This window comes from Chelonia mydas, chromosome 24 (genome assembly GCF_015237465.2).
Source record: "Chelonia mydas isolate rCheMyd1 chromosome 24, rCheMyd1.pri.v2, whole genome shotgun sequence".
In the NCBI taxonomy this organism is placed as follows: domain Eukaryota; kingdom Metazoa; phylum Chordata; order Testudines; family Cheloniidae; genus Chelonia; species Chelonia mydas.
Window position 1 is genome coordinate 13,800,499 of NC_051264.2, and position 26,222 is coordinate 13,826,720.

The following is a 26,222-nucleotide window of genomic DNA, read 5'->3' on the forward strand; positions in this document are numbered from 1 at the left end:
TAGATAAGACAAGGGTTTGTTTATTGGCTAAGGTTTCCGATGCACGAGAGCAACATGCTTTGCTAAAAAGTATATAACCTTTGTATAATCTGTATTCAGGGTCCCCTCCTGGCTAGCAGGCGGGCACCATGCTCGAGCATAATAAACTTAGTGTCTTTTGGGAACTCTGCAGTTGTGGACTTTGTTTCTGTGCCTCAGCCTAGATTCGAACTGTGCGTGACCTATCAGGTATAATTCGCAGCACTGGTGTGCGTGTCCTATCAGGTGTAATTCGCAGCACTGGTGTGCGTGTCCTATCAGGTGTAATTCGCAGCACTGGTGTGCGTGTCCTATCAGGTATAATTCGCAGCACTGGTGTGCGTGTCCTATCAGGTGTAATTCGCAGCACTGCTGTGCGTGTCCTATCAGGTATAATTCGCAGCATTTGTGTGCGTGTCCTACAAGGTATAATTCACAGCAGTTGTGTGCGTGTCCTACCAGGTGTAATTCGTAACATTTCTGATGGACAGCGAGGGTGTGTGTGACATTCTATACCTTGGGGGAGTGTACTGTAACCCCCATATGCCTTATTTTCATATAATCATAATCTTATACATAAAGCATGCCTTGTAAGATATCAGGGGCAAGCTTATGCTCTGCTGGGACTTTCCAGTCTAAAGAGCTGGCCACTCCCACCACACAAGCCATGCCAGTGATCTGATCGTAAATAGGCCTCTTGCAGCTGAGAAGGAGTTATTTATTGGGGTTGCAGTGTTCTTGTAGCTGTGTTGGTCCCAGGATATCACAGAGACAAGGTGGGTGAGAGAATATCTATTATTGGACCAACAGAGGTTTTCTTCAGGTCTGAGACGGCTTGTCTCTTTCACCAGCAGAAGTTGGTCCAATAAAAGAGATTCCCTCACCCACCTCTCCTCTCTCATTTATTGGGTGCCAGGACACAGACAGAATTAACTAGCCCAGCGCTGGCCGAGCTTGTGAATTTCAGACGCACTAACAGAGCTGTCTGGTTTCTTAAATCTAAAACAAGTTAGGAGTTTAGGGACCAGGAAATCGAGCGGTTAGTTTGCTATGGAGCCAGCCAGACATTCAAGAATCTGCGCAGGAGGAAGAGCTCTGTGTAAGCTCCAAAGCTTGTCTCTCTCTCACCAACAGAAGTTGCTCCAATAAAAGATATTAGCTCACCCACCTTGTCTCTCTCATATCCTGGGACCAGCATGGCTACCACACCACTGCCTACAAAATTGCAGGATTCACACTGACAGCCCAGAGTTACCATCACACCAGAACACTATTTTCAGGATTCAGGTTCCGAGCATAACGTCTTCATCACACCACGGCACTGACACTACCAGTGCTCTGAGATACATATAGCAGGGTCTGAGTGCCAGGAATTCACGGTCCACGCACCCTGGGACGCATACAGCCGGGTCAGACTGCATGCTCACAATACAGCTTGTACTCAGGGATTGGGTGCAAGGGTTCAGCTGAACACAAGGGCACCTGAAAACAGCTGTACTAACAGCAGGATCTACACTACTGGCCCAGGAGGAGTTACACGTCAGGGCACTAAATCACAATCCCAGTGCAGGATCGGCCCTCGGGGAGCACCCTGCCTCAGTCTATCTCCCTGCCAGTGCGCAGGGCTGCTCCTTAGAGCACGTTTGGCCCAGTCTCCTTTTAAAAGTTCCAAGCATTGGGGTTTCCAGCCCTTTCCTTGGGAGACTGTCCCACATGTAAGCGGGGGATGGTCCCGCTATTATGGGGAACTTTCCTGGCTTATACACGACCCCAGTGAAATGGGCTAACGAAAGGATCTGCGTCCTCGCTCCCACTCCCTTTACCCAGATGCTTGCCTGACCTTGAGGGCTCCCCTTCCATCTCCTGTGTGGCAGAGTCCTCATAACCCCAACAGGGCTGGGCCCAGGATTCCTGGGGGGCTCCACCCCCAACCTTGTCGTGGTCACTCAGGGCAGGGGGTAGGGTGTCCCCACTCCGGGTGCTCTCTCTGCACTGGATGCTTCCCTGACCCACTGATCGTTACAAATATTTCAAAGCAAATACAATTTATTAAATAGCAACCAATTAAAAAAATAAGGAAAAAAACGGAAAGGTGAAAGGAAAACCCGTCGCCCCGCTCTGTGGTATGGGGACGTCACAGCCAGCGTCTCTGGGATGTCAGGGCAGTTCAGTCTGTTCCTCACACGTCCCAGGCCCCTGCCCAGGCCCTGGTCGGACACTTGCTCTGGCGGTGGCCACACGCCCCCAGGCTTTAGGTGGCAGGACCCTTCTTCCCAGCGTTGCCCCCGCCCCGTCGGGGTTATGATCCCTCCCACCCCCCAAGTCTGGCCTGCCAGGCATCTTGGCTGGGGGTGTCTCCCTGTGCTGGGCCCACTGCCCAGGGTCCCCCTCGCTCTCCCCAGCTGCTCACCGCACCCGGCTCCAGACAGCCCCAGCCCCAGCTCCAGCTCCAGCCCCATCTCCACCACTCTGCCTCACCACTGATGCTTCTGCTGCTGCTCTGCCTCCAACCTCCTGGGCTGCTTCTCTGGCCCCTCTGGCTGCAGTTGCTGCAGCTCTCCCCCTCCCAGCACAGGTCTGCTCTGTGGGCTGCCTCTGTGGCTCTGCTCCCAGCACTGACCTGCTCCCTGGGCTGCTTGTCTGGCCCCTCTGGCCGGCGTGGCCCTGCTCCCCCGCTCCACTCGGGCCCCTGCTCTCTCCTGAGCTCGGCCCCACTCTGTCTGACCCAGGCAATTCTAGCTCACTAGGCGGATGGGACCCCCCCTCGGCCTCCTGACTCCCTCATTAGCCTGCCCACCCTGTCAATCAGGCTGACCTGGAGCGTTGGCCTCTCCCCATTGCCCCTGGGGACTGTCAGTCTCAGGGTCCTGATTTCCCATTGACCCTTCTCCTTCCTCTTGGTCCTGGGAGCTAGCCAACCAAAATCCCACTGAGTTTTAGTAAGGGGACCCCTTACACAGAGCCTAAGACATAGATTGTACTGCCAGGAAGGTCCCCCGATAGCTTTGAGTTTCCCCCTCTTAATTTAGTGCTGTTACTCAGAGGACTGGTTTGTGCAGAGCAGGGTAACAGTCCTAGGAGTCACCTTCCCGGCAGTGAGAGAGCTGCACATCAGCCCCTGCCAAGGGGGATCCTCACCTCCACGGCCTTGGGGGAAGGTGTCTGTTTCACCAGGGGGTGGAGAGAGAAGGATGTCGCGCCCTGGGCTCTGGAGAGGGTGTGCACATGGGGAAAGGGGCAGACCTGCTTGGCTTCTTGCAAGCAACTTAAACCACAACAGGGAGGTGTCCTGGGAAGGGAGGAGGCCCAGGTGAGTGGGGGGGCTCTGGGTGTGTCCCTAGGATTCTGGATTGGGATCCAGCAGAGAGAGAGACTGGGCTGTGGAGAAGGTATCCCCATGGGGTGGGGGGATCCCAGGCTAGGGATGCATTGGGATCCCAGGCTGTGGAGAAGGTATCCCCATGGGGGGGGGGGGGGGATCCCAGGCTGGGGGTACATTGGGATCCCCGGCTGTGGAGAAGGTATCCCCATAGGGCGGGAGAATCCTGGGCTGTGGAGAAGGTGTCCCCATGGGGCAGGGGATCCCAGGCTGGGGTGTACATTGGGATCCCGGGCTGTAGAGAACGTATCCCCATGGGGCATGGGGATCCCGGGCTGTGGAGGTTTCCTCCTCAGGCCAGGGGCATCCCAGGTGCTGGGGGCGGGTGTCCGGGGGGATCCTGAGCTCCGTGCAGTGGTGCACTGTGTGGGGCAGGTGCAGGGGGAGGCAGGGCAGAGGCTGCCATAGCCCCCAGGATCTGCTCACTGCACTCCAGCCCCTGCACCCTGCACCACAGCAGCCGCAATCAGCAGCTGGAAGTTGCAAAGTCCTGTCCCAGCCTCTGCAGGGAGAAGAGCCCAGTGGGGCCGCAGCCCCAGTGCCGCCCGGGGCAGAGCGAGAGAGTAGGTGACCGGGAACAGCCCCCCTCCAGCGGTGTTGCGGAGCCAGATACTGGGGGGCTCCAGAGTCTGCTGGGACGGGTGTGGGGGGGCAGTGAGAGCGAAGATGGGTCCCAAGGGGCAGGTGTGTCCCCTCCCCATCACCCAACACTGCACTCCTCCCCCCCCACACCCGACTCAGCTGAGGCCGGAGCTGGGAGCTGCAGCCTGACACGGAGCCTGCCCATGAGATGCAGGCAGGAGGCGGCCCCGGCTGAGCAGGGCCTGGTGTGGGTGGATGACGTGACACTCCCCACTCTCGCCCGCCCCTAAGGCTGGTTTCGTTTGTTAAAGAGTGTCAGGGCCTGGTTCTCCCCGGCCCCCAGGTCTGGTGCCCCTTGACCTGGCGCTGTCTACACCAGGGGTTAGGGCAGCTTAGCTCTGCTGCTCAGGGGTGTGGACTTTTCACACCCCTGAGTGATGTGGCTGGGTCAACCCAATATTTTAGTGTGGCCTGAAGGGCTCATTCGAAAGGCCTGGCCGAGGCCGACCACATGTCAGTGGAAAATCCAAACGACAATGGAGAACCCAAACACCTGGACACAGATGCCTAGTGTAAGCGGGGGATGGTCCCGCTATTGTCGGGGTTACGATCCCCCTCCACGTCTGGCCTGCCAGGCATCTTGACTGGGGTGTCTCCCTGCACTGGGCCTGCTGCCCAGGGTCCTCCTCGCACTCCCCAGCTGCTCACCGCACCCGGCTCCGAACAGCTCAATTCCCAGCTCAGCTCCCAGCACAGACCTGCTCCCTGGGCTGCTCCTCTGGCTCGGCCCGGCACAGCTCTGCTCAGCTCCACTGCTGCTCTGGCCAGCTAGGGTTGCCAGGTATCCAGTTTTTGACCGGAACGCCGGGTCAAAAAGGGACCCTGGCGGCTCCGGTCCGCACCACTGACTGGGCCATTAAAAGTCCGGTCAGTGGTGCAGCGGGGCTAAGGCAGGCTAGTCCACACCTGTCCTGGCACCATGCTGCACCCCGGAAGCGGCCAGCAGGTCTGTCTCCTAGGCGGGGCTCCGCACGCTGCCCTGTCCCCGAGCACCGGCTCTGCACTACCATTGGCTGGGAGCTGCGGCCAATGGGAGCTGGGGGGGCAGTGCCTGCGGGCAAGAGCAGCTCGCGGATCCTCCTGGCCCCCCAGCCTAGGAGCCGGACCTGCTGGCTGCTTCTGGGACGCAGCACGGAGCCAGGACGGGCCGGGAGCCTGCCTTAGCCCTGCTGCACCACTCACTGGAGCTGTCCGAGGTAAGCCCATGCCCCAACCCTCTACCTCAGCCCTGAACCCCCCAAACCTGGAGCCACCTCCGGCACCCCAAACCCCTCCTCCCCAGCCCCACCCCGGAGCCCGCACCCACAGCCCAGAGCCTGTACCCCCTCCTGCACCCCAACCCCCTGCCGCAACCCGCAGCCCCCTCCCGCACCCTGACTCCTTTGGCCCCACCCCCCAGCCTGGAGCCCCCTCCTACACAGCAAACCCCTCATTCCCGGCCCCACCCCAGAGCCTGCACCCCCAGCCGGAGCCCTCACCCCTACCCCCTGCCCCAGCCCAGTGAAAGTGAGGGAGGGTGGGGGAGAGCGAGGCACCAAGGAAGGGGGAATGTAGTGAGCGGGGGCGGGGCCTCGGGGAAGGGGCGGGGCTAGGGCATTCGGTTTAGTGCAATTAGAAAGTTGGCAATGCTCTGGCCGGCGCGGCTTCACTCCCCAGCTCAGCTCCGGCTCCGGCTCTGGCCCCTGGCAGCTCTAGCTCACAGGGAGGACAGGACCCTGCACTCCTGACTCCCTCATTGGCCTGCCTGTCCTGTCAATCAGGCTGACATGGAGCATTGGCCTCTCCCCCCTTACCCCTGCAGACCGTCAGTCTCAGGGTCCTGATTTCCCATCTACCCTTCCCCTTTCTTTTGGTCCTGGGAGAGGGCCAACCACAGACCCCCTAAGGGTCAGTGAGGGGCCAGCAGCCCCTGACACGAGCAACCAAGGCCCCACCAAGAGGTGGATTTCCCCGCCTCTCGGCAGGGAAGCTGAGTGCTGACCCCAGCGGGAGACCAAGGGATTGGGAGGTGTGGGGAGAGAGGGCTGGGGAAGCAGCTGGGGGACACGTGGGGGCTGACCCAGGAGATCAGCCGGAGACAGAACCAGAATGGTCCATGCTTTAACCTTTATTTCCCTGTGCTGACCTAAGGCCGTTCAGCTTCTGAAGCCAGGCGGTAATCAAGGCTGAGCTTGTTTTGCAAAGGCTGCTGGTGCCACTGTAAATGCTCCCTGAGAGCCTTGCTCCATGAAGGGCCCATACACGGTTGCCACAGGCATCTGGCGTGGCTGGGTTCACTGCAGGGGCCATGGAGAGAGACAGGGGTCGCTGGTGCCAAAGGTCCAGACTTGGAGCCAGGGAGGCCACGGGCCTGTCCCTATGGAGCTGTGCGGGCCCTTGGGGTGCGGCCCACTCAAGGGGTCACTCTTGTCTCTCCTTGTGTGTCTGGGCAGTGCCTGGCACTGTTAGGTGCTGCCCAATCTCAGGGTTGCCAACTGTCTAATTTCTGAAAACTGGAGCCACCTGCCCCACCTCTTCCTCCTACGTCCCCACTCCACCCCGCCTCTTCCTCTGAGCCCCTGCCCTCCTCTTCTCTCACAGCCCCACCTCTTACCAGCTTCTCTCCCCCCGGTGGCTTGCTGCTCTCCCCCATCCCTGCTAGGAAATCTGCCAAACCCTCTGCTGCTTTAATGTGTATCCCTCCACACTCGAACTGTGATGTAAGAGTCACAGAGAAATAAATTCAGGCCTGGCGTAAGCAGGGGACCCTCCCTAGGAGTTAACAGCCTCGAGCCCTCTTCTTATCATGGGACTGAATTTGGCCTCTTCCCTTTAAGAGGAGGCCTAACAAGCAGCTTCCCGTCCCAGCGGCACCTCTCTAAACCTGGGGCAACTCCAACTTGAGCAGCCCCAAAGGACTTGCAAACCCCAGATCCAGCAGGCTGCCTGGGAGAGCAGGTCAGAAGGGCATCGCGGCCGCACAGGAGCAGCCAGGCAGCCCCGCTGACGAGCTAAGACACGGCCGGCCTGCACGGCAGCCTCCCGCCTCCCTCTGCGTTGCCTGCCCAGCAGCCTCCTTCCCTGCCCACTTGAGCCCTCCCCACCCTGGAGCTGCCTGAGAGCACGGCCGGGGGACGCGCTGGCTGGCCGGGCAGCTCCCGTTCCGTCCCTCCCGGGGAACGTGCCATACCCTGCTCGGCATGGGCCCCGCACTCTGTCCTCTGTCACAGCCCCGCAAACCGTGCTCCCCAGCAGGGCCGCCTGAGCTGGTGCTTGTGTGCTGCCGCAGGAGCCTCTTCAGGGCTGGGCGACAGGCCGCCACTCCCCACTCCCCGCTCTTGGTAACTGGGTTTTCAGTGGCTCGTCAGTACCACGGCCGGGTGCCCTTTTTGACCGGACTTTTTGGCCGAAAACTGGACACCTGGCAACCCTAGCTGGGACAGGGACTCTCTCTCGCTATGTGTCTGGTCAGAGCCCGGCCATCATCTCAGTGGGGCCTGTAGGTGCTGCCATAACAATATAGGCTGTTTAAAACCAGTACACCTCGTCTTACAGCAGAGATTAACTTCTATGGGATGGTTCAGAAAAGGGGCCATACCTCCTCGTCTGTATTACAGGGGAACATGAGATCCTGCGATTTCAGGGCCATTCTGCTAAGTGTTGTGCATAGCGAGAGACAGGTCATGAGGATCTTAACAATCTAAACAGACTAAGGGTGGTGGGAGGAAAGTGAGGGGAAGATCACACAGCAGCAGCGCCAGAAGTAGAAGCTAGGAGTCCTAGTCCAGCGTGTATCCACTGGGCCACACTGCCTCCCAGACACAGGGGGACTAGTATTCCCACTGGTCAGCCAGCGAAACTGAGTCACATTGCAATTTAAATCTGTGGCAGATCTGGGAATAAAACCCAGAGCCTATCGGCACTAGTCTATATGCACAAAGACATGATCCCTCTTTATAGTCCCACAGGGTGCAAGAAGGGGGGCATTATCTGTTATCTTTCTTGTATCATATAATTATTTCACTTTTTGCTACTTCTGTATTTTTTATTTTCCCTTCCCTATTTTTTCTTTCTTTTCACTTTTTCTACTTTGTTGTAATTTGTTTTTCTGCTGTTTTAAAATCTATTACTATTGTTTCTATGACTTGGCTTTTCCCTGGGGGCAGCATCTGTTTCCACTCCCTTCTGGCAAACAACCACCAGACATCTTGGCTCTGGGCTGCCCAGACGATAAACCGCACCCAGCTTTCCCTGCAGCTGCAAGGGGAATCCCGGCTTGTCCCCTGTGCAGATTCCTGAATGTATGGCTGGCTCCTTAGCAAACTTGTTGCTCAGTTCCCCTGCCACCAAACTTCGAATTTGTTTTGGATCTAAGAAACTGGGCAGCTCCACAGGTGCATCTGAAATTCACAAGTTCAGCCAGCGCTGGACTAGTTAATTCTGTCTGTGTCCTGGTACCCAATAAATGAGAGAGACAAGATGGGTGAGGTAATCTCTTTTATTGGACCAACTTCTGCTGGAGAAAGGGACAAGCTTTCCCACATCTGAAGAAAGTGAACAAACCCACATCTCTCCCCCTGGTTAATTACAGCTGGCCTCCTGATGGCCAAATATGAGTCAGTCAAAGCCTCCCTAAAGTGAGAGGCCAGGCTGCTACTCACTTCCCATTTGGGTCCAGCAGGTGATGGCGAAACTCCAGTCCCAGTGGAGCCGAGGGAACCTTTCCCAGTTAGTTCATCATCACAAGGGTTTGGCATTTGGTCCCTATATAAAGGGAAGAAGCAGAAGCAGAGATACAGACAGAGGGAGAGGGACAAAGTGGACAGCTCCCTCTTCTGCTCCACCTTTGCTGCGATAAATCAAAGGGGCTGGAGGTAAGTGCGCTGGCGGTGTCTTGTTCTGGCTCAGTAGCAGCTGCTGTTTGTTGAGAGGCTGTTTGGAACTAATCCATCCAGCCCGGAATCCCGCTGCCCATCTTGAGCAGGCAGCTCCAGGAGAAGAGACCTGAACCTCCCCAAACAGACCTGCCTAGAGAGGATGTTTCCCCCATGGCTCATGAGTGGTTGGCTTGTGTCCTAGATTGTGAGGCCCCCCCAATCCTACCTGGGATGACCATGGAGCGGTTTATTATCCACAGACATGTCTAAGCCTTTGGCAAGTCCTGTCGAGTGCTTTGCCTTGATTAGGTCATGTGGCAGTGTGTTCCACAGGCTGATTATGTCTTAAGGAAAAAATGTATTTTCCCCCCTTGAATCACTCTTCAGTTTGTCCGCTGGCTCGGAGAAAGGTGGTGGGCTAGACTCCTGGCCTGGGACTCTGGACACCTGGGTTCTCATCCTGGCTGCACTGCTAGTTGACTTTAGGGAAAGTAACTTCCTCTGTCTGTGTCTCAGTTTCCCTGTGTAGAAAATAGAGATAATGCTCACAGCTGCCTTTGTAAAGTGCTTTGAGTGCCACAGGTGAAAAACTGGGTATGATGCTTCCTAAAGGGGCACAAGTGGTTAGGCACTAACCTATCTCTTAGGTGCAATGGCATCAAGTCCTTACTAAGCTATAGACTTTCAGGGTATCCTTGAGCAAGTCACTTAGCCTCCCTGTGTACTGGGGACACCAGCACTTCCCTGTGCCCCCAGGGTAAGCACCATGATGACTGTGAGGTGCTTTGCTAATGGAAGGCCACATAAGTATCTAAGCTACATAATAACATCCAGTGCTGTTCACCAGTAGATCTCAAAGCGCTTTACAAAGGAGGACAGTATCATTATCCCCCTTGTACAGATGGGCAACTGAGGCATGAGGAGGGGCATGACTTACCAAAAATCATCTGAGCAGTGGCAGGAATAGAACCTCGACTCGCACCCTCTAGCCCGGCAGGCTACTCATCAGGCAACATTGCCTCTGTAAGAGCAGCTAAGTCTGTGATAAAAACCGGACCATGGGAGGACATTTCTTCCCAGCCTCAGGGGCTGCATCAGGGAATCTCAGCCCTGGGCCGTTTCTGTGCAGCGCGCCATGTGCTCGCCATTAATTCGAGATGTGTCTTCCAGCCGCTGGACAATGCGCTCGGACATGGGGCTCGGAAAGGCGAAGCTGCTCCTGTGGGCCAGGATGTTCGTGCTCTGGGGTGAGTGATCCAGGGCTCACAAAGGCACCTCTGTCTCTTTCTTCGCAGCATGAGAAGCTCATCACCTAACTGTGGGTGATGCCCAGGAGTTTGTGGTCATGTAGCTTTTACTTGGCCCCCACTCTCGTCCCAGATCCAGGATAGAACCCAGGAGTCCTGACGGGGCTCGCCATGCTGCAGGGAGCAGGATGGGAGGCTGAGCAGGAGGCGCTGTGCTGTGCGGAGTGGGACAGGGGCTCAGCATGGGGCGCTGTGCTGTGGGGAGTGGGGCAGGGCCTGAGCAGGGGGCACTGTGCTGTGGGGAGTGGGGCGGGAGTTCAGCATGGGGTGCTGTGCTGTGAGGAGTAGGGCGGGAGTTCAGCAGGGGGTGCTGTGCACTGGGGAGTGGGGCGGGGGCTGAGCCAGGGGCGCTGTGCACTGGAGAGTGGGGCAGGGGGCTGAGCAGGGGGCGCTGTGCTGTGAGGAGTGGGGCGGGGGATCAACAGGGGGTGCTGTGCTGTCGGGAGTGGGGCGGGAGTCCAGCAGGGGGTGCTATGCTGTGGGGAGTGGGGCGGGGGATCAGCAGGGGGTGCTGTGCACTGGGGAGTGGGGCGGGGCCTGAGCCGGGGGTGCTGTGCACTGGGGAGTGGGGCGGGGGCTGAGCAGGGGGCGCTGAGCTGTGGGGAGTGGGGCAGGGAATCAGCAGGGGGCTGCAGGGAGTGGGGCTGGGGAGGCTAAGCAGTGGTTTCTAGGCTCCAGAGATTGCAAAGGGGGCATTGTGCTGCAGGGAGCAGGGTGGGGGGACTTATTTGGGGTTGCGCTTCCCTTGCAGTCAGTGCTGATCCAAGAAGAGCTGGGGACTAAACCCAGGTTGCTGAGCCCCGTCTAGGGCCTTGACCACATGACTCTTGTTCCTCATTTGCCCAGCTCTCCGAACACTCGGCAATAACAGACAGCACGAGCCAGCAGATCCTTGTGGATTTGTCTTAGTGCTTCAGTTCACGGCAACGGCCATGGGTCTCTTTGTAAACCATTCAGCCTCCCCTGGCTCTAATTGTAGGCTGAGTGGTAATGGAGCTGGCACCAAATGACAATAACTCCTTTTATCAGACATGTGATGGGCTCCTGTACCAATTTCCAAACAAGCCCCTTTGTGCTTTCCCCCACTCTGCCCTGTATGGTGGGCAGGAGCGCCCCGCAAACCTTCACAAAGCCAGCAGATTCTCCACCTTCAAATCCTGCCATGAGGACTACAAAAATCTTGACAATGGTTACGCCGCTGGTCATCTGACAACCCGCCATGCTAAGTGGTGTTGTCTCATTGGCTGTTCCCTTGTTCTCCCGCATCTGTCTGTATCCATCTGCTGTTGCTTGTCTTATGCTTAGTTCAAAAACTCATTCTCTTGTTCTGTGGGCCATGATCAGTAATGCAACTCCTAGAACAACAGCTGTCTTCTTCTTCCACCTGTCTTTCCAGGCATGCCTAACCTTCCTCTCAGTGTGGTATCTGGGGAAATTCTGGGGTCTTCCCCTCCGAGACTTCTTGGAAGAGAATTCATCACGGCCTTCATGCAGAATGGCTTACAACAAACACTCAACAGTGACTTCCAGCTACTCATCACAGGCTATGCCCCGACCACATCGATCACCATCTCCATGAAGAAGCCAGCACTCAGGGTGTCTCTCCAGGTGAATGCTGGCCAGACTGCAACGGTGATAATCCCACCCAATGCTGAGATGGTAGGGGCCAAAGTCTTCGACAACACAGTCGTTGTCCAGGCTGACTATGATGTCTCCGTCCTCTCTCTCAACTCCAAACCCAACTCGGCCGACACCACCCCCGTCTACCCAGTGCAGAGTTTGGGAATGGAATATTATGTTGTCACGCCGACCATGAGAATGGATCGCTATGGAGAGGTTGCCATTGTGGCCTGGGAGGGCCCCACGACAGTTGATGTGTACCTGAAAGGGGCTGTCATTTTCCAAGGAAAGACGCACCTCGGAGGGAGCAGGCTTACCATCAAGCTGGAGGCAAACCAGGCTGTCCAGCTGCAGAGCCCAGTGGACATATCCGGCACAAAAATCATTTCCCAGAAGCCTGTGGCTGTCTACGTTGGACACACCTGTGTGACAAGATCCATCCAGTGTGACCACGTGTCTGAGCAGCTCCTGCCTGTCTCCAACTGGGGGACCACCTTCATCGTGCCCCCGTTGTCCTTTGAGATGCAGTCTGATATTGTCTATGTCTCCACCTCCCAAGCAACTGAGGTGGAAGTTCAAGTTGGGATGAGCAAGAGCAGTAGGGAGCTGCTAGCTGCGAAGGCTGTGCAGTACAGAATCCCTAGCTCCAATGCCTTATACTTCTCCGCTAGCGCTGGGATCCAAGTCATCTTCTTCTGCGATGGTGGGACCAAAGGAAACATCAGATACAACCCATTCTTCATGGCCATCCCAGCCGTCTCAAGCTACTGCCAGTCCTATCACATCTACGGGCTCAAAGAGTTTGAGAACTACGCACTGATCATCGCCAAGACATCGGAGTCCGCAGGGGTCACCGTCAATAAGAGACCACTGCGCAATGTCCTGTGGAGGCCAGTTGCAGGCACAGAATACTCTTGGGCTGAATACAGCCTTGGCAAAGGGTTCCAGGTCCATAACGTGGAGCACGCCAGCTCCCCCTTCGGCCTGCTGAGCGTTGGGATCGGAAACCAGAAGGCGTATGGCTCCCCAGCCATTTGTGCCAGTGGTGAGTACCGTGTCGTGGATTCTCTCCACCTCTCCTTAGCACCCTCCTTCTCTCCCCTTGATTCAACCTCAGGATTGTTCTCTATAAATAAGGCAGAGAGATAAACACCAGGGTGGGAGAGGAGTCATTTAAGGGTCAATGCTGACACAAGAACAAATGACTATAAACTGGCCTTGAATAAGTTTAGGCTTGAAATTAAATGAAGGTCTCTAACCACCAGAGGAGTGAAGTTCTGGAACAGCCTCCCAAGGGGAGCAGTGGGGACAAAAAACCTAACTTGTTTTGAGACTAAGTTTATGGAGAGGATGGTATGATGAGACTGCCCACAATGGCGTGTGGCTCATCAGTGACTGCTATAACAAATGTCTCCAACTGCCGGTGATGGGACACTAGATGGGGAGAGCTCTGAGTTATGACAGAGAATTCTTTCCCAGGTGTCTGGCTGATGGGTCTTGCCCACACACACAAGGTCTAATTATCACCATATTTGGGGTTGGGAAGGAATTTTCCCCTAGGTCAGATTTGCAGAGAATCGCTGGGGGTGGGGGTGGGGGTTGCCTTTCCCGGCAGCATGGGGCACGGGTCACTTGCTGGTTTGAACTAGAGTAAATGGCAGATTCTCTGTCCCTTGAAGTCTTTAAATGATTTGAGGACGTCAGTAACTCAGACAGAGGTTAGGAGTTGGTTATACGAGTGGGCGGGTAAGGTTCTGTGGCCTGTGATGTGCAGGAGATCGGACTAGATGATCATGATGGTCCCTTCTGGCCTTGAAGTCTGTGAGTTAGGGGGAGCTGCAGTTGCTCAGCTTCATCTGAATCAGCCCCTGGGTTCTGTTGGCCATCCCACGCCTGGCACATCAGCTGGTTCTGTTGAGCACTGGGGCCATGTCAGGCCTCACTCCCCAGCAAAATCCATTGGAGATTATGGTTTTTTTCAGATCCATGCAGAACAGTGAATTGCCGGGAGAAGGAAACATGCAGGATTAAGAACGGCCAGGCAATATGCTTCCATGACTACATGGGAACCTGCCAGGGGTCCCTGACCTCCCAGTACTATACCTTTGATGGTCTGACCATGGACATCCAAGACACCTGCACCTATACCATAGCCAAGTACTGTGGCCGTGACCCCACCCTGGAGCCCTTCACCATCAAGGAGAAGAACAGCAACACGGGGAAACAGGACAGTTCCAACCTTGGGTTGACCACCATCCACGTCTATGGCTACAACATCTCCATCTACAAGAGAGAGAGTGGAGAAGTCAGAGTGAGTTGTCTGGCTCAGTTCACTTTTTCACTTATAATTAGAACTGGGCACATTTTTTCAGATAAATACTTTATTGAACAAAAGAGGCAGTTTCAGTCAATCCAAACCTAGTCCTGAATTTGACACAGACGGTTTTAGCCAGTCACAAAATGGCTGAAGGAGTTGCTGCATGGCCAGTTTTTAGCCCATTCTTTAGGGTTCTCAGCCAGGAAACAAAAGATCCTTGTTCAAATCCTACCTCTAGAACAGGCCCCAAATGCGCTTTAGCAATTCCCCAAAAATTCATCCCATTCTACATATAATACAGTGTTGTTCTGTAGCCCTCCACCCACACTGTACGGGAGTGAAAAACTTCAGAAGTGGAGACAGCTGAGCGAAAATCAGCATTTCAGTCCCCTGAGGAAAGTCTGGATGTTTTAATGTTTGCTGCCATTACAAATCAAGATGAAGTTGAAATATCAGAATTTTTCCTACAACGAAAGTTCCCAAACATTTTGATTTGGAAATGTCACATTTCTAGTGTTTCAAAGTGCTCTAGAATCCACATGCATGCTCAGATTGTCTTGAAAATTAGTAAAAAGAAAAGGAGGACTTGTGGCACCTTAGAGACTAACCAGTTTATTTGAGCATAAGCTTTTGTGAGCTACAGCTCACTTAGTATGCTTGTTCGAGGCTGGGGTAGAGACAGTGGCGTGAATTTGGAGTAGTTTGCCCATAAGAACAGCCATACTGGGTCAGACTAATGGTCCACCTAGACTGGAATCCTGTCTCTGACAGTGACCAGTGCCAGGTGCTTCTGAAAGTTTGAAGTTTAGGGACACTGGAGCTTAGGGCTGCGTCCCTGACCCTCATGGCTAATAGCCATTGATGGCCTTATCCTTCATGAACTTAGCAGATTCTTTTCTGAACCCAGTTATACTTTTGGCCTTCACAACATCCCCTGGCAACAAGCTCCACACATTGTGCGTTGTGTGAAGAGGTACTTCCTCTTATTTGCATTAAACCTGCCGCCAATTAATTTCATCAGGTGACTCCCAGTTTTTGTGTTACGTGAAGGGGTAAATAACACTTTACTCACTTTCTCTGCACCAGTCAGGATTTTATACACCTCTACCAGATTCCCCCTTAGTTGTCTCTTCCCCAATCTGAACAGTCCCAGTCTTCTTAATCTCTCCTCCACTGGAAGCTGTTCCACAACCCTAATCGTTTTTGTTTCCCTTCTCTGCACCTTTCCCAATTCCAAGATACCATTTTTGAGATGGGACGACCAGATCTGTGCAGAGGGGTTCCAGAACCAAAGGGCCAATCGCTCCGTTTTGCCTGTTCTTGTGTTGTGTTTTCCTGCACACCCGCGGCTCAAACTATGGTACTGAATTACCCTAAATTCAGTTTACCTGGTTTAATCTGACCTCAGGTGGGGTCTAGCTCCCAGTTCCAGGCTGGGCAGAGCAGTGTGGCCTAGTGGCTAGAGCATTCAAAAGACCTGAGTGTTATTGCTGGCATTGCCTGCTGAATGATGGTGAGTGAGTCACATTTCTGCTATGTGATCCAGTTTTCCCTTCTGTAAAATGGGGATTATGATAAGGACCCCCTTAGAAATGCACTTCGAGATCTACTAATGAAAAAAGCATAATTTAAGAACTAGTGGCCATTACTTTAACTTTTTATTTCCTGGTTTTGAGGCGTTTAAGTTTAGCCACAGTCTAGATTCTGGGAGGGCACAAGCCAGCGCTGGGTAATATTAACCCTGCATTCACAAAGTTTTTTGGCAGTGAATTTCCCTTGTCTTTTGCCTTGGTTGGTTTTTTGGATATTTGTGGCAGTGAATCGTTACCCAGAGAGCTCACAGTGGCAGTAAGAGCGAGTGTCATGGAAAGAGCAATAAAGCCTCCGTTTCTTCCCCCTTCTCTTTTGTTAGTTAAACGACAAGAGCGTCAGCCTGCCGGTCACCCTGGAAGCTGGGAAAATCAAGCTCTCCCAGAGCGAGAGACGTCCCACCCTGAAGACGGATTTCGGGCTCCAGGTGGGGTATGACAGCGACTGGGCTGTGATCGTGACTCTCGCCAGCAGCTATTTTGGGAGCACTTGTGGGCTGTGTGGGAACTTCAATGGTGACAGTGACGACGAAGAGACGCTCTCCAACGGCACCAAAGCCTCTTCCGTCCTGGCCTGGGTTGGTAGCTGGAGAGTGGAGGACTCAGACCCCGCCTGCAGGGATTCCTGCCAGGGGAAATGTCCGGTGTGTGAGGAGAGCAAGAGGCAGCTCTACGGGGGGGACAGTCACTGCGGGGGGATCAGCAAAGCGATAGGAGGGCCCTTCAGAGAGTGTCACCCCAGGGTGAGCCCTGACGAGTTCTTCCACAGCTGCGTCTACAACGTGTGTCTGAATGAGGGCGACAAGAGCATCCTGTGCCAGGCGCTGGAGGCCTACGCGGACGCCTGCCGGGAGCACGCGGTCACTGTCTACGACTGGAGGACGCCCTCCGGCTGTGGTGAGCATGGCAGCTTGTTTTCCTTATTGACACGGAGGGAATAGGGCTAGTCTGTTGTTTCCCCCTGTTGATGGGGCAGATGGGGAGGGATGTGAGTGTGGAGAGGGAACATGCAGGATCCTTGGGCATTGGAGTCAGCACTGACACTGAGGGGAGAGCGCCCCTTACCGAACCCCCTGCTCCGCCCCCTGCAGCACGGCGCCCCCTACCGATCCCCCCTGCCCCGCCCCCTGCAGCACGGCGCCCCCTACTGAACTCCCTGCCCCGCCCCCTGCAGCACGGCGCCCCCTACTGAACCCCCGCCCCGCCCCCTGCAGCATAGCACCCCCTACTGAACCCCCGCCCTGCCCCCTGCAGCACAGTGCCCCCTTCTGAACCCCTGTCCCACCCCCTGCTGCACGGCACCCCCCAGTGAGCCCATCACCACTATTTCCTGTGGCACCATGTCCCTATACTGAGCCCCCTGCCCTGCTTCCTACAGCACTAAGTTATTTTTACACCCAATCTCTGCTTCTCCTTGGCTGCTGAGATCTGCCTGGCTCCCAGTGCCAGGAGCTTTGGCTGCAGACATGCAGAGAACAGTGAATATTGTGCATGACCTTTCATTGTCTGCATATGGGAATTAATTCCCTGGCCCATCCCTGTTGGCTCGTACAGCATCCTGCAAGGTGGATAATGCACTGGGTGCTGCTCACATGTACTAATCTGTCTGTAGCTCTCACTGTCTCTAGGCAGGTTATTTAGTTCACTGCAATCTCCCCCTCTCTGACCCCCTGACAGCCCTGCCCTGCCCTGAGAACAGCCACTACGAGGCCTGTGGGAACGCCTGCCCAGCCAGCTGCTCCAACCGAACTGCCCCCTCCTCCTGTCGGGAGCCCTGTGTGGAGACCTGCCAGTGTGACGACGGTTACGTCCTCAGTGCTGGCCAGTGCGTCCCTGTGGGGAGCTGCGGATGTGACTACAATGGCCGATATTACAAACCCAAGGAGGAGTTCTGGGCCGATGAGAACTGCCGCTCTCGGTGCAGATGTGACCCCAGCCTGGGCACGGTGGTTTGCCAGGAAACCAGCTGCAAGAGCAATGAAAGATGCGTCATTGTGAACGGTGCCCACCGATGTAAGGCAACTACCTACTCCACCTGCATAGGTACTGGAGACCCTCACTACACCACCTTCGATGGGAAGAAGTATGATTTCCAAGGCACCTGCATCTACCAGTTCGCGGCTCTCTGCTCCGAGGACCCCACACTCACCCCGTTCAACGTCAAAGTGGAGAATAACAACCGAGGCAGTAAGGCCGTGTCCTTCACCAAAACAGTGACCTTAGTGGTCTACAATGTGACCATCAGCATGAGCCAGGATCATCCACGCAAGATGCAGGTAGGGATGCAGAGGTATTATTGGGATCGCTTCTGAAATTTTGCTGTCTAGTCTATATCCTGGAAACACAACCCGGGTGGTTTCCATCTTCCCATACCAGAGTTTGAACTAGTTGAATATTTTCGCATACAAATATTTGGTTGAAAAATGACCTTTATTCGGTGGGAAGAAATTCATGAAAATGATTACATTTGGGGTGGAATGATTTGGTTTTTGAAAAAATGTTTGACGGGCACTAGAAATGCAAACTGGATCCACTTTGTTTTTCATCTTCCTTTCTTTTTTATTGTCATGTTTGGTCCCCTTTTTTTCAGGTTGCTCAGCCCCACTGCCATTGTCTGCCAGTGTCATAGAGTCATTGAAAGGGGGGCTGAGTGGGACCTCGAGAGGTCCATCTGAGTCAACCTTTTGTTTCAAAGTGTAATTTTGAAATGATGTTCCAAACGTTTTGTTCAACCTGATCAAAAGTGCCAGGGGGATTCATTTTGGTGAGAAAACCTGGACAAATTCAATTGTGGTTTAAAACCAACTGAATTTGTGTTTTTTCGGTTCAGCCTCTGAACGCTGCTGTTAACACTCAGAGGAGAACCTACCCGAGTATTTGATCCAAATGTCCAAGCTCCTGAGTTCTGCAGCCCTTGTGCCATCAGCCAAATTCTTTGTCTTCACCCTAACACCCTGGAGTAGAGGAGAGGCCAGCCACGTAGTTTCAGCAAACTCTGAGCTCCCAAATGGTGCCCTCGGGTGTTATACCCTATTTGAGGGTTCACGAGAGGAAGACAGTCCTATTATTTCTATTAGACTTCCCAAATGAGAGCCTAGGTTTCAGCTCTCTCCATTTCTCTGTTGTTTCTATCAATATCCAGAACCTGGTGCCAAGCTGTCCTGCAGTGGCTCAAGAACATGAGTACCAACCTCAGGCAGACTGCTAAAAACCAGGGCACAGACCACAAACTGGTTATGAGCATAGGTGCCAACTTTTCCCGGCACCGGTGGGTGCTCGTTCCCCCCCTCGCCCCCAGCCCCGCCCCGACTCCACCCCGCCCTGCCTCCTCCTGCCCCTGCCCTGTCCCCATTCCAACCCCTTCCCCAAAGTCCCTGCCCCAACTCCGCCCCCTCCCTGCTCCTATGGGACTCCTTCCCCAAATTCCTGCTCCAGCCCTGCCTCTTCCCGGAGTGCGCTGCGTTTCTCCTCCTCCCCCTTCCCTCCCAGCGCTTGCTGCCGTGAAGCAGCTGTTTTGCGGCATCAGGCGCTGAGAGCTAGGGGGAGAAGCGGGGATGCGGCATGCTCAGGGGAGGAGGTGGAGGCGGAGGTGAGCTGGGGTGGGAGGGCGGGGCGGTGAGCTGCCGGTGGGTGCAGGGCACCCGCCAATTATTCCCTGTGGGTGCTCCAGCCCTGGAGCACCCACAAAGTCGGTGCCTATGGTTGTGAGTTCTGTACTTAGATTTCACCCACCAAATATCAAGTGTAAACTCCTCACACACTACAACAGCCTAACCATGGAGTCACAGCCAGTCCCCGTGGGTAGTCCAGTCTGTCTGCTACCTTGTGATAGATGGTTCCTCACACCAAAAGTCAAAACCACATTCAGGCTACAGCCACTCCCAAAGGACCTGTCACTTACCCCAGGTAGCCAATCCTATAATAAACTATCTAAAGATTTATTAGGGGGGTGGAATACATGATTTATGAGGAGAGGCTGAGGGAACTGGGATTATTTAGTCTGCAGAAGAGAAGAATGAGGGGGGATTTGATAGCTGCTTTCAACTACCTGAAAGGGGGTTCCAAAGAGGATGGATCTAGACTGTTCTCAGTGGTAGCTGATGACAGAACAAGGAGTAATGGTCTCAAGTTGCAGTGGGGGAGGTTTAGGTTGGATGTCAGGAAAAACTTTTTCACTAGGAGGGTGGTGAAACACTGGAATGCGTTACCTAGGGAGGTGGTGGAATCTCCTTCCTTAGAAGTTTTTAAGGTCAGGCTTGACAAAGCCTTGGATGGGATGATTTAGTTGGGGATTGGTCCTGCTTTGAGCAGGGGATTGGACTAGATGACCTCCTGAGGTCCCTTCCAACCCTGATATTCTGTGATTCTATGAATAGACCATTGACTGTCCACGTCATGTCTTTTACAGGTGGATGGCGTTTTTGTGGACCTGCCCTTCTCCCACCAGCACAAGTTCAAGGCCTACATCAGTGGCGTTCATGGTTTCATCAAGACCAACTTTGACCTGAGAGTGAGCTTCGACTGGTACAGCTATGCCAGGGTCATCATACCCAATACGTACGCCAACGCCGTCTGCGGCCTCTGTGGCAATGCCAATCAGGACCCCAGCGACGATCTGACCATGAAGGATGGAACTCAGACATCTGATGAGATTCAGTTCGCTGACAGCTGGAAGGTTGGTGATGTCCCGGGGTGCTCGTCTAGTTGCACCGGGGACTGCTCAGTCTGCAGTGAGGCTCAGAAACAAACCTACAAGGGACAACAGTACTGCGGGATCCTCACCCGACAGAACGGGCCATTCAGACAGTGCCACGGGGCCATTGACCCTGCTCCCTTCTTTGATGATTGTGTCTTTGACACCTGCCACTACAAGGGTCATCGTGACACTCTGTGCAGCGCAATCAGTGCCTACGTGACGGCCTGCCAGGCCAGGGGCATCCGGATAGGGCAGTGGAGATCGGCCTCATTCTGCAGTAAGTGTCACTTCCTGAACATGTTGCTATATATAAGTTTAATACAATCAAAAACTGGCCAGCGAGCACATGCACCAGCACCCTCTGCTGGGTGGAATCAGAACTGCTCACCCATGTGTCATAGGCAGAGCCTTTCAAAAAACAGGGGAAGTAGGGACATTTAATTAAAAAAACCCTAAATATTCAAGTTTGTTTGCATTTTGCAGGGCTCATAATCTAACAATTTTCCATTTTTCCAACTTTATTTGTGATTTTTATTAGAATTTTGGACATTTCAAAATTTCTAATTTTAGACATTTGAAAATTTCATTTTTCCATGTGTCTTGATCTCCTTTTGGCATTTTAGTCACTGTGCAATAAAATGAATTATATCCAGGTTGTTTTTCTCCACTTTTCTTGTTTTCTTTTTTTGCCCTTTTATTACTCTGAAAATTTCAAAACTTCTCAAGAATCAAAGAGTTTAATTTTTTCTGTTTTTTCAAAGTGGAGGAAGTTTTGAAAAGTGAAATAAGGAAAAGTGAGAAAAATGGGGGTGGGGGGAGGAAAGACACCAAGTTAGACATTATTCCTTGTACTGCACTCACTGGCAAAACAGGAAAATCAAAGATCTGACTGGTTGAATTGTCAACATTGTCAACATTTTCAATTTTAATGAAAAATTGGAGAATTATAAAAAACTGAAAGCTTTTTGTGAAAGCTTTTGGTTTTGTGAAAAACAACAACAACATTGTTTCATCCAAAACAAGTTTTGAATGAACAATGTTAACCTACTCTAAAGAAAGTCTCTTAATTCTCAGATGTGTCCAGTGCGTTGATCTCTCTTGCTAATATGGGCAGTTTGACCTTCTTGCTAAATCAAAACCTCCAGCAGTTTTGAGCTAACACAAGTCCAATAAAAACAAAATCTCATGCGTGACAGTCCTTCACCCCACGACATCAAGAGAAGGGGTTAAAAACAGAACTAGTCAGGAATTTTCCCCCCAAAATATTTGTTTGTTGGAAAATGTCCGTTTGTCAAAACCAAAACTAATTGAGAAAAAGAAAAGAAGCAGAGTGTTGAAAGTGTCAGAACATCTTGTTTTAACATTTTTGAAATCAAAACTTTTATTTTCTTGAGTCAAAATGACTTTTTGTTCTGAAATCTTAGTTCACTTATACTAAAAAATGTTTATTTTTTTAAAAAGGTCAAAATCTAAATAAAACGTTTTGAAATGGTCAAAGCAGAATCTTTTGAGTGATCGGATCAGAACTGGTTTCAGATTATTGCACTATGAAAATGCTAAAAATTTCTGCTTTTTGCACCATTTCAAAAAAGGCCAAAATTCAGAATCTCATACTCTTGCGGGAGGGATAAAATTGTTTTCTGCCCGGCATTAGAGAAAACATTGACTGCGTCTTCAAAAATCAGATAAATATAATAGAGAACCACAGCCACACGACAATAGCTTGCTAGTCATATGGTGATTTCATGGTGTCATGACAGAGGAGAGTTAAAGCACTTTGGTTGTCCTAATTGTTCATTTTCATGCCTCCGCACCTTTGGGTTGCTTTTCAGTTTAACTTTAACTCTCAATTTCCTGGGTTTACAATGCCTGGTGGTAGGATAATTGCAACATCCCTGTAATGTATTTTACCTTAAATTACTGATATAGATTCTCAGCCTTAGCGCCATTTAACAAGTTTTGGCTAGAAACTGATATGTTATTGTTGTTGTTGTTGTTGACTGCACACTGCTCTAACCATTAGACTCTGCTCCATTCCCAAAGCTGGGGATAGAACCCAGGCAGTGTGACTCCCAGCCCCCCTGCTCTAACCCACTAGACCCCACTTCCCTCCCAGAGCAGTAGTCACCACTTCTTTTCCAAGACTTCTCGGTATTAACAGAGATCTGCATGCTCAATCCAATGTTTCCTGCAGGCCTCACCTGTCCCCGGAACTCTCACTACGAGTTCTGTGGGAGCAGCTGTCCTGCCACCTGCCACAGTCCCTCGGCTCCGGACAGATGCGAAGAGCCCTGTGTGGAGGGGTGTTTCTGCGATGCCGGATTCATCTTCAGCGGAGACCGGTGCATCCCCATCACGCAATGCGGCTGTGTGCACCAGGGCAGGTACTACCAGAAGGGAGAGGAGTTCTACACCAGCGCCTCCTGCCAGGAACGGTGCCGGTGCCAAGAAAACGGGGTCGTCAAGTGCCAGGCAGCCTCCTGCAGAGCCAGTGAGGAGTGCAGGGTGGAGAACGGAGTCCTGGGCTGCCACCCCATGGAGTATGGAACCTGCGTAGTCTCCGGTGACCCTCACTACGTCTCTTTTGATGGACGGGCCTTTGACATCCAGGGCTCCTGCGCTTACACCTTAGCCAAGGTCTGCAGCAGTGACCCCCGGCTGGTGGAATTCTCCGTGGTGGTTGAGAACGAGAGTGCTGGCGGTGGCCGCGTGGCTCGGACGAGGGCGGTGGTGGTCTCCGTGCATGGTTACACCATCTCTCTGGAGAGGGGGAGGAAGTGGAAGGTGGCGGTAAGTACCTGCTTGAGATTAGTCTCAATGAAGCCAAGTGAGTGACTCACACCATTTGTGATCCTGATGTGTGTGTATATATGTGTGCGTGTGTAACCAGGAAACAGCTGCTGAGTCCCCACTATTGACGGGTGAATTTCCCTCTCATTGGCACAGGTGGGCGGGGAGCTCTACACCCTCCCACTGACTACGGATGATGGGAAACTTCAGATCAACCAGGAAGGGAACAACATCATTGTCCAGTCTGCCTCTGGCCTCCAAGTCTTTTATGACACTGCCTCCTACCTCCTAGTGTCCGTCCCCAGCACCTACAAGGGACACATGTGTGGTCTGGCTGGCAATTTCAATGGTGACAAAAACGATGACTTCCTGCTGCCCAATGGAAAGAGCACCCAAAGTTTGAGCGAGTTTGTCGCCTCCTGGAAGGTGCCTGTTGATGGTGCCATGTGCTCCAACGGCTGCGGTGAGAAATGCCCCACCTGTGATGGGGCCCAGACAGCACCGTACCAGTCTGAAAGCTCCTGTGGGCTAATCAGAGCTACCTCAGGTCCCTTCAGAGACTGTCACTCGCTGGTCACCCCGGCCAAGTACTTCAACCACTGTCTCCACGACATGTGTGCTGCCAACGGGACGGGAGAGACCCTCTGCCAGAGCCTCCAGGCCTACGCAGCCGCGTGCCAGACAGCCGGGGCCAAGATCAGAGCCTGGAGAACAGCCTCCTTCTGCCGTGAGTTTATAGAGCAACCTACAGCCCTGGTCTTTCCTTTGGCTTCATTTCAAGCCCATTAGCCCCCAGAGGATTTTTTTTTTCCAGATGACAACTTAGAGCTCAGGTTTATTATATCTTCGAGTGTTTGTGGCCCCTCTGTAGCCTTGTCATCTGCAGCATGCCTGATTGCAATTTATGCACCTTTGTTTTTATTGGTTTTGTCCAGCCAGACCATGGGTCTTTGGGTCAGGATTGGAGGAACATTGGTGACCCAATGCAGGACACACTGTCCTCTGGCTCTGACTCCAATGTCTGGTGCTCTGGGACACTGTACTGCAGTAAATGCTACGGTGAAGCCATATCTGAGGTGATCCCACCACTGAGTCAACCCACCACAGCACCCAGCTCTGAGCTAGGTGGCACTGTGCTAGACAGTGTAACTATGTCTTCAGTGGAAATTATTTTTAAACCTTCTCTCCATCCTCTTTCTCTCTTGCTTCTCTCTTTCCAGCCCTTGCCTGCCCGCTCAACAGCCACTATGAACTGTGCACCAAGTCCTGTGATTTCACCTGTGCTGGCTTGTCCGCCCCTGCTCAGTGCACCTGGAAATGCTTCGAAGGCTGCCAGTGCAACACTGGCTACATGTTCGATGGGGAGGGGTGCGTGTCCATGGACAGGTGCGGCTGCATACACAATGGACGCTACATCAAGGTGGGTCCTGGCTGTTCTGTGCAGTTGATGCCTTCAGAGTCTTAGAATAACAGGGCAGAATTGGTAAAAAGTATATGAGTTTTGTAAGAGTTTCTAGTTGACTCCACCAAGAGAGAACGGAGTCCATTAGTAGGACAGACCCAGGTTTCATTTTTCCATCTTCATTTCCTGGTCTTTGATTTTCATTTATGGTTCTCATTCTGTTCAGATGTCATTTCCGTGGCCCATCATCATGATCTGTCATTGTTGCCCTCGTTCTTGACTGTGATTGGTCATCACCTTCTTCTGTTATCTTTTCCTTCTTTCTTTGGTCATCATGCTTATCCTTTATATGTTACCCTTTACTTTGCCTGCCTTGTCTATTTAAATGTTAAGCTCTTTGGGGTGTGGGGTCTCTCACTGTATGTTTGTACAGTGTCTGGCACAATGAGGCCTCATTCTTGACTGGCCCCTAGGCACTACCATAATAAATACAAAATAATTGTCCTTGTTTCTTGGGTCATGAACATTGTCTTTTGTCTTTGCCTTCTTTCCTGGGTCACCACTGACACCCTTTATCTTTTCCTTCTTTCTATGGGAGTCACTATCATCCTTTAATTGCTTGTTTCCTTGATCTTCACAGTCATCCTTTCTCTTTTCCTTCTTTCTTTGATTGGTATCCTCTTTGGTTGACACCATCATCCTTTGAAGTTTCCGTGTTTCTTTGATCATCACCATTGTCCTTTATCTTCTCCTTGTTTCTTGGGTCATTGCCTTTGTCTTTTTGTTCTTTATTTGGTCATTATCCCCTTTGTCTTTCCCCATCTGGTCTTTAGTCTCCTCTTGGTGAGAGTTTCCCTAGGTATTCTGACACTGTTGCTGTTGATCTTTGGAGGCTAATATCTGACTTAACAGAAAGTTTTAGAAAGTTGTTTATTTTGGAATTTCCCTCAGTCCAGGGAGAGTGTCATCTCCAGTGACTGCTCAGAGAAATGCACTTGCCACCCATCAGGTGGGCTCATCTGTGAGAAAAACAGCTGCCCCATTGGAGAGATCTGTGTGCTGAGGGATGGAATGCATGGATGCGTGAAGCAGGAAGGCCGGTGCATAGTCTCTCTGGGTGCTTACCTCACCACCTTTGATGGTGCCAAGGGGAAACTTCTCTACAGTGGGATGTACAAAGTGGCCTCACTCTGTGACGAGAGCTCCCCTGCGTGGTTCAAGGTGGTGGTAGACATCAGCGAATGCACCAAAGACGGAATACCAGCTGGTGCGGCCATCTTTGTTTTTTTCCGATACGCTCTTATCACTGTGAACAATAACATGGAGACCTGGGTAAGAGGGGGCCGGGTTGGAATATGCTGAGCCAAGGGGGCAAATCTTCCTACATCAGTTGGAGCACAAGTGAAAAATTCTTCACTCTGATCTAGTGTCTCCAAGGCCTTGATAAATATTAGTGAATTAATCCCCATAACTCCTACCTGGAACTAAAGTAAGGGGCAGGAGGGGGAAAATACCAGAGCTTGTTGGGAATTTTCCAACAAAATCTTTTTTTCATCAGGAAATATCAATTTGTCAAAACCATATCTGTTTGGGAGGGTCAATTTCA

The 26,222-nt window shown here is 52.7% G+C and overlaps 1 protein-coding gene across 1 annotated transcript in view; it reads left to right on the top strand.

The window, feature by feature from the left end:
• Positions 1-8,812: 8,812 nt before the first annotated feature.
• The window catches only part of LOC102946282 (IgGFc-binding protein), a 30,939-nt gene continuing 13,529 nt past the window's right edge, over positions 8,813-26,222 (top strand). The window contains exons 1-11 of the mRNA XM_027834422.3: positions 8,813-8,892; positions 10,066-10,142; positions 11,599-12,867; positions 13,805-14,133; positions 16,052-16,625; positions 17,406-18,004; positions 20,137-20,701; positions 22,619-23,214; positions 23,371-23,941; positions 24,435-24,634; positions 25,568-25,948. Of these exons, the coding sequence (XP_027690223.2) occupies positions 10,076-10,142; positions 11,599-12,867; positions 13,805-14,133; positions 16,052-16,625; positions 17,406-18,004; positions 20,137-20,701; positions 22,619-23,214; positions 23,371-23,941; positions 24,435-24,634; positions 25,568-25,948 (5,151 nt within the window). The 5' untranslated portion in view covers positions 8,813-8,892; positions 10,066-10,075. The remainder of the gene's footprint in view (positions 8,893-10,065; positions 10,143-11,598; positions 12,868-13,804; positions 14,134-16,051; positions 16,626-17,405; positions 18,005-20,136; positions 20,702-22,618; positions 23,215-23,370; positions 23,942-24,434; positions 24,635-25,567; positions 25,949-26,222) is intronic.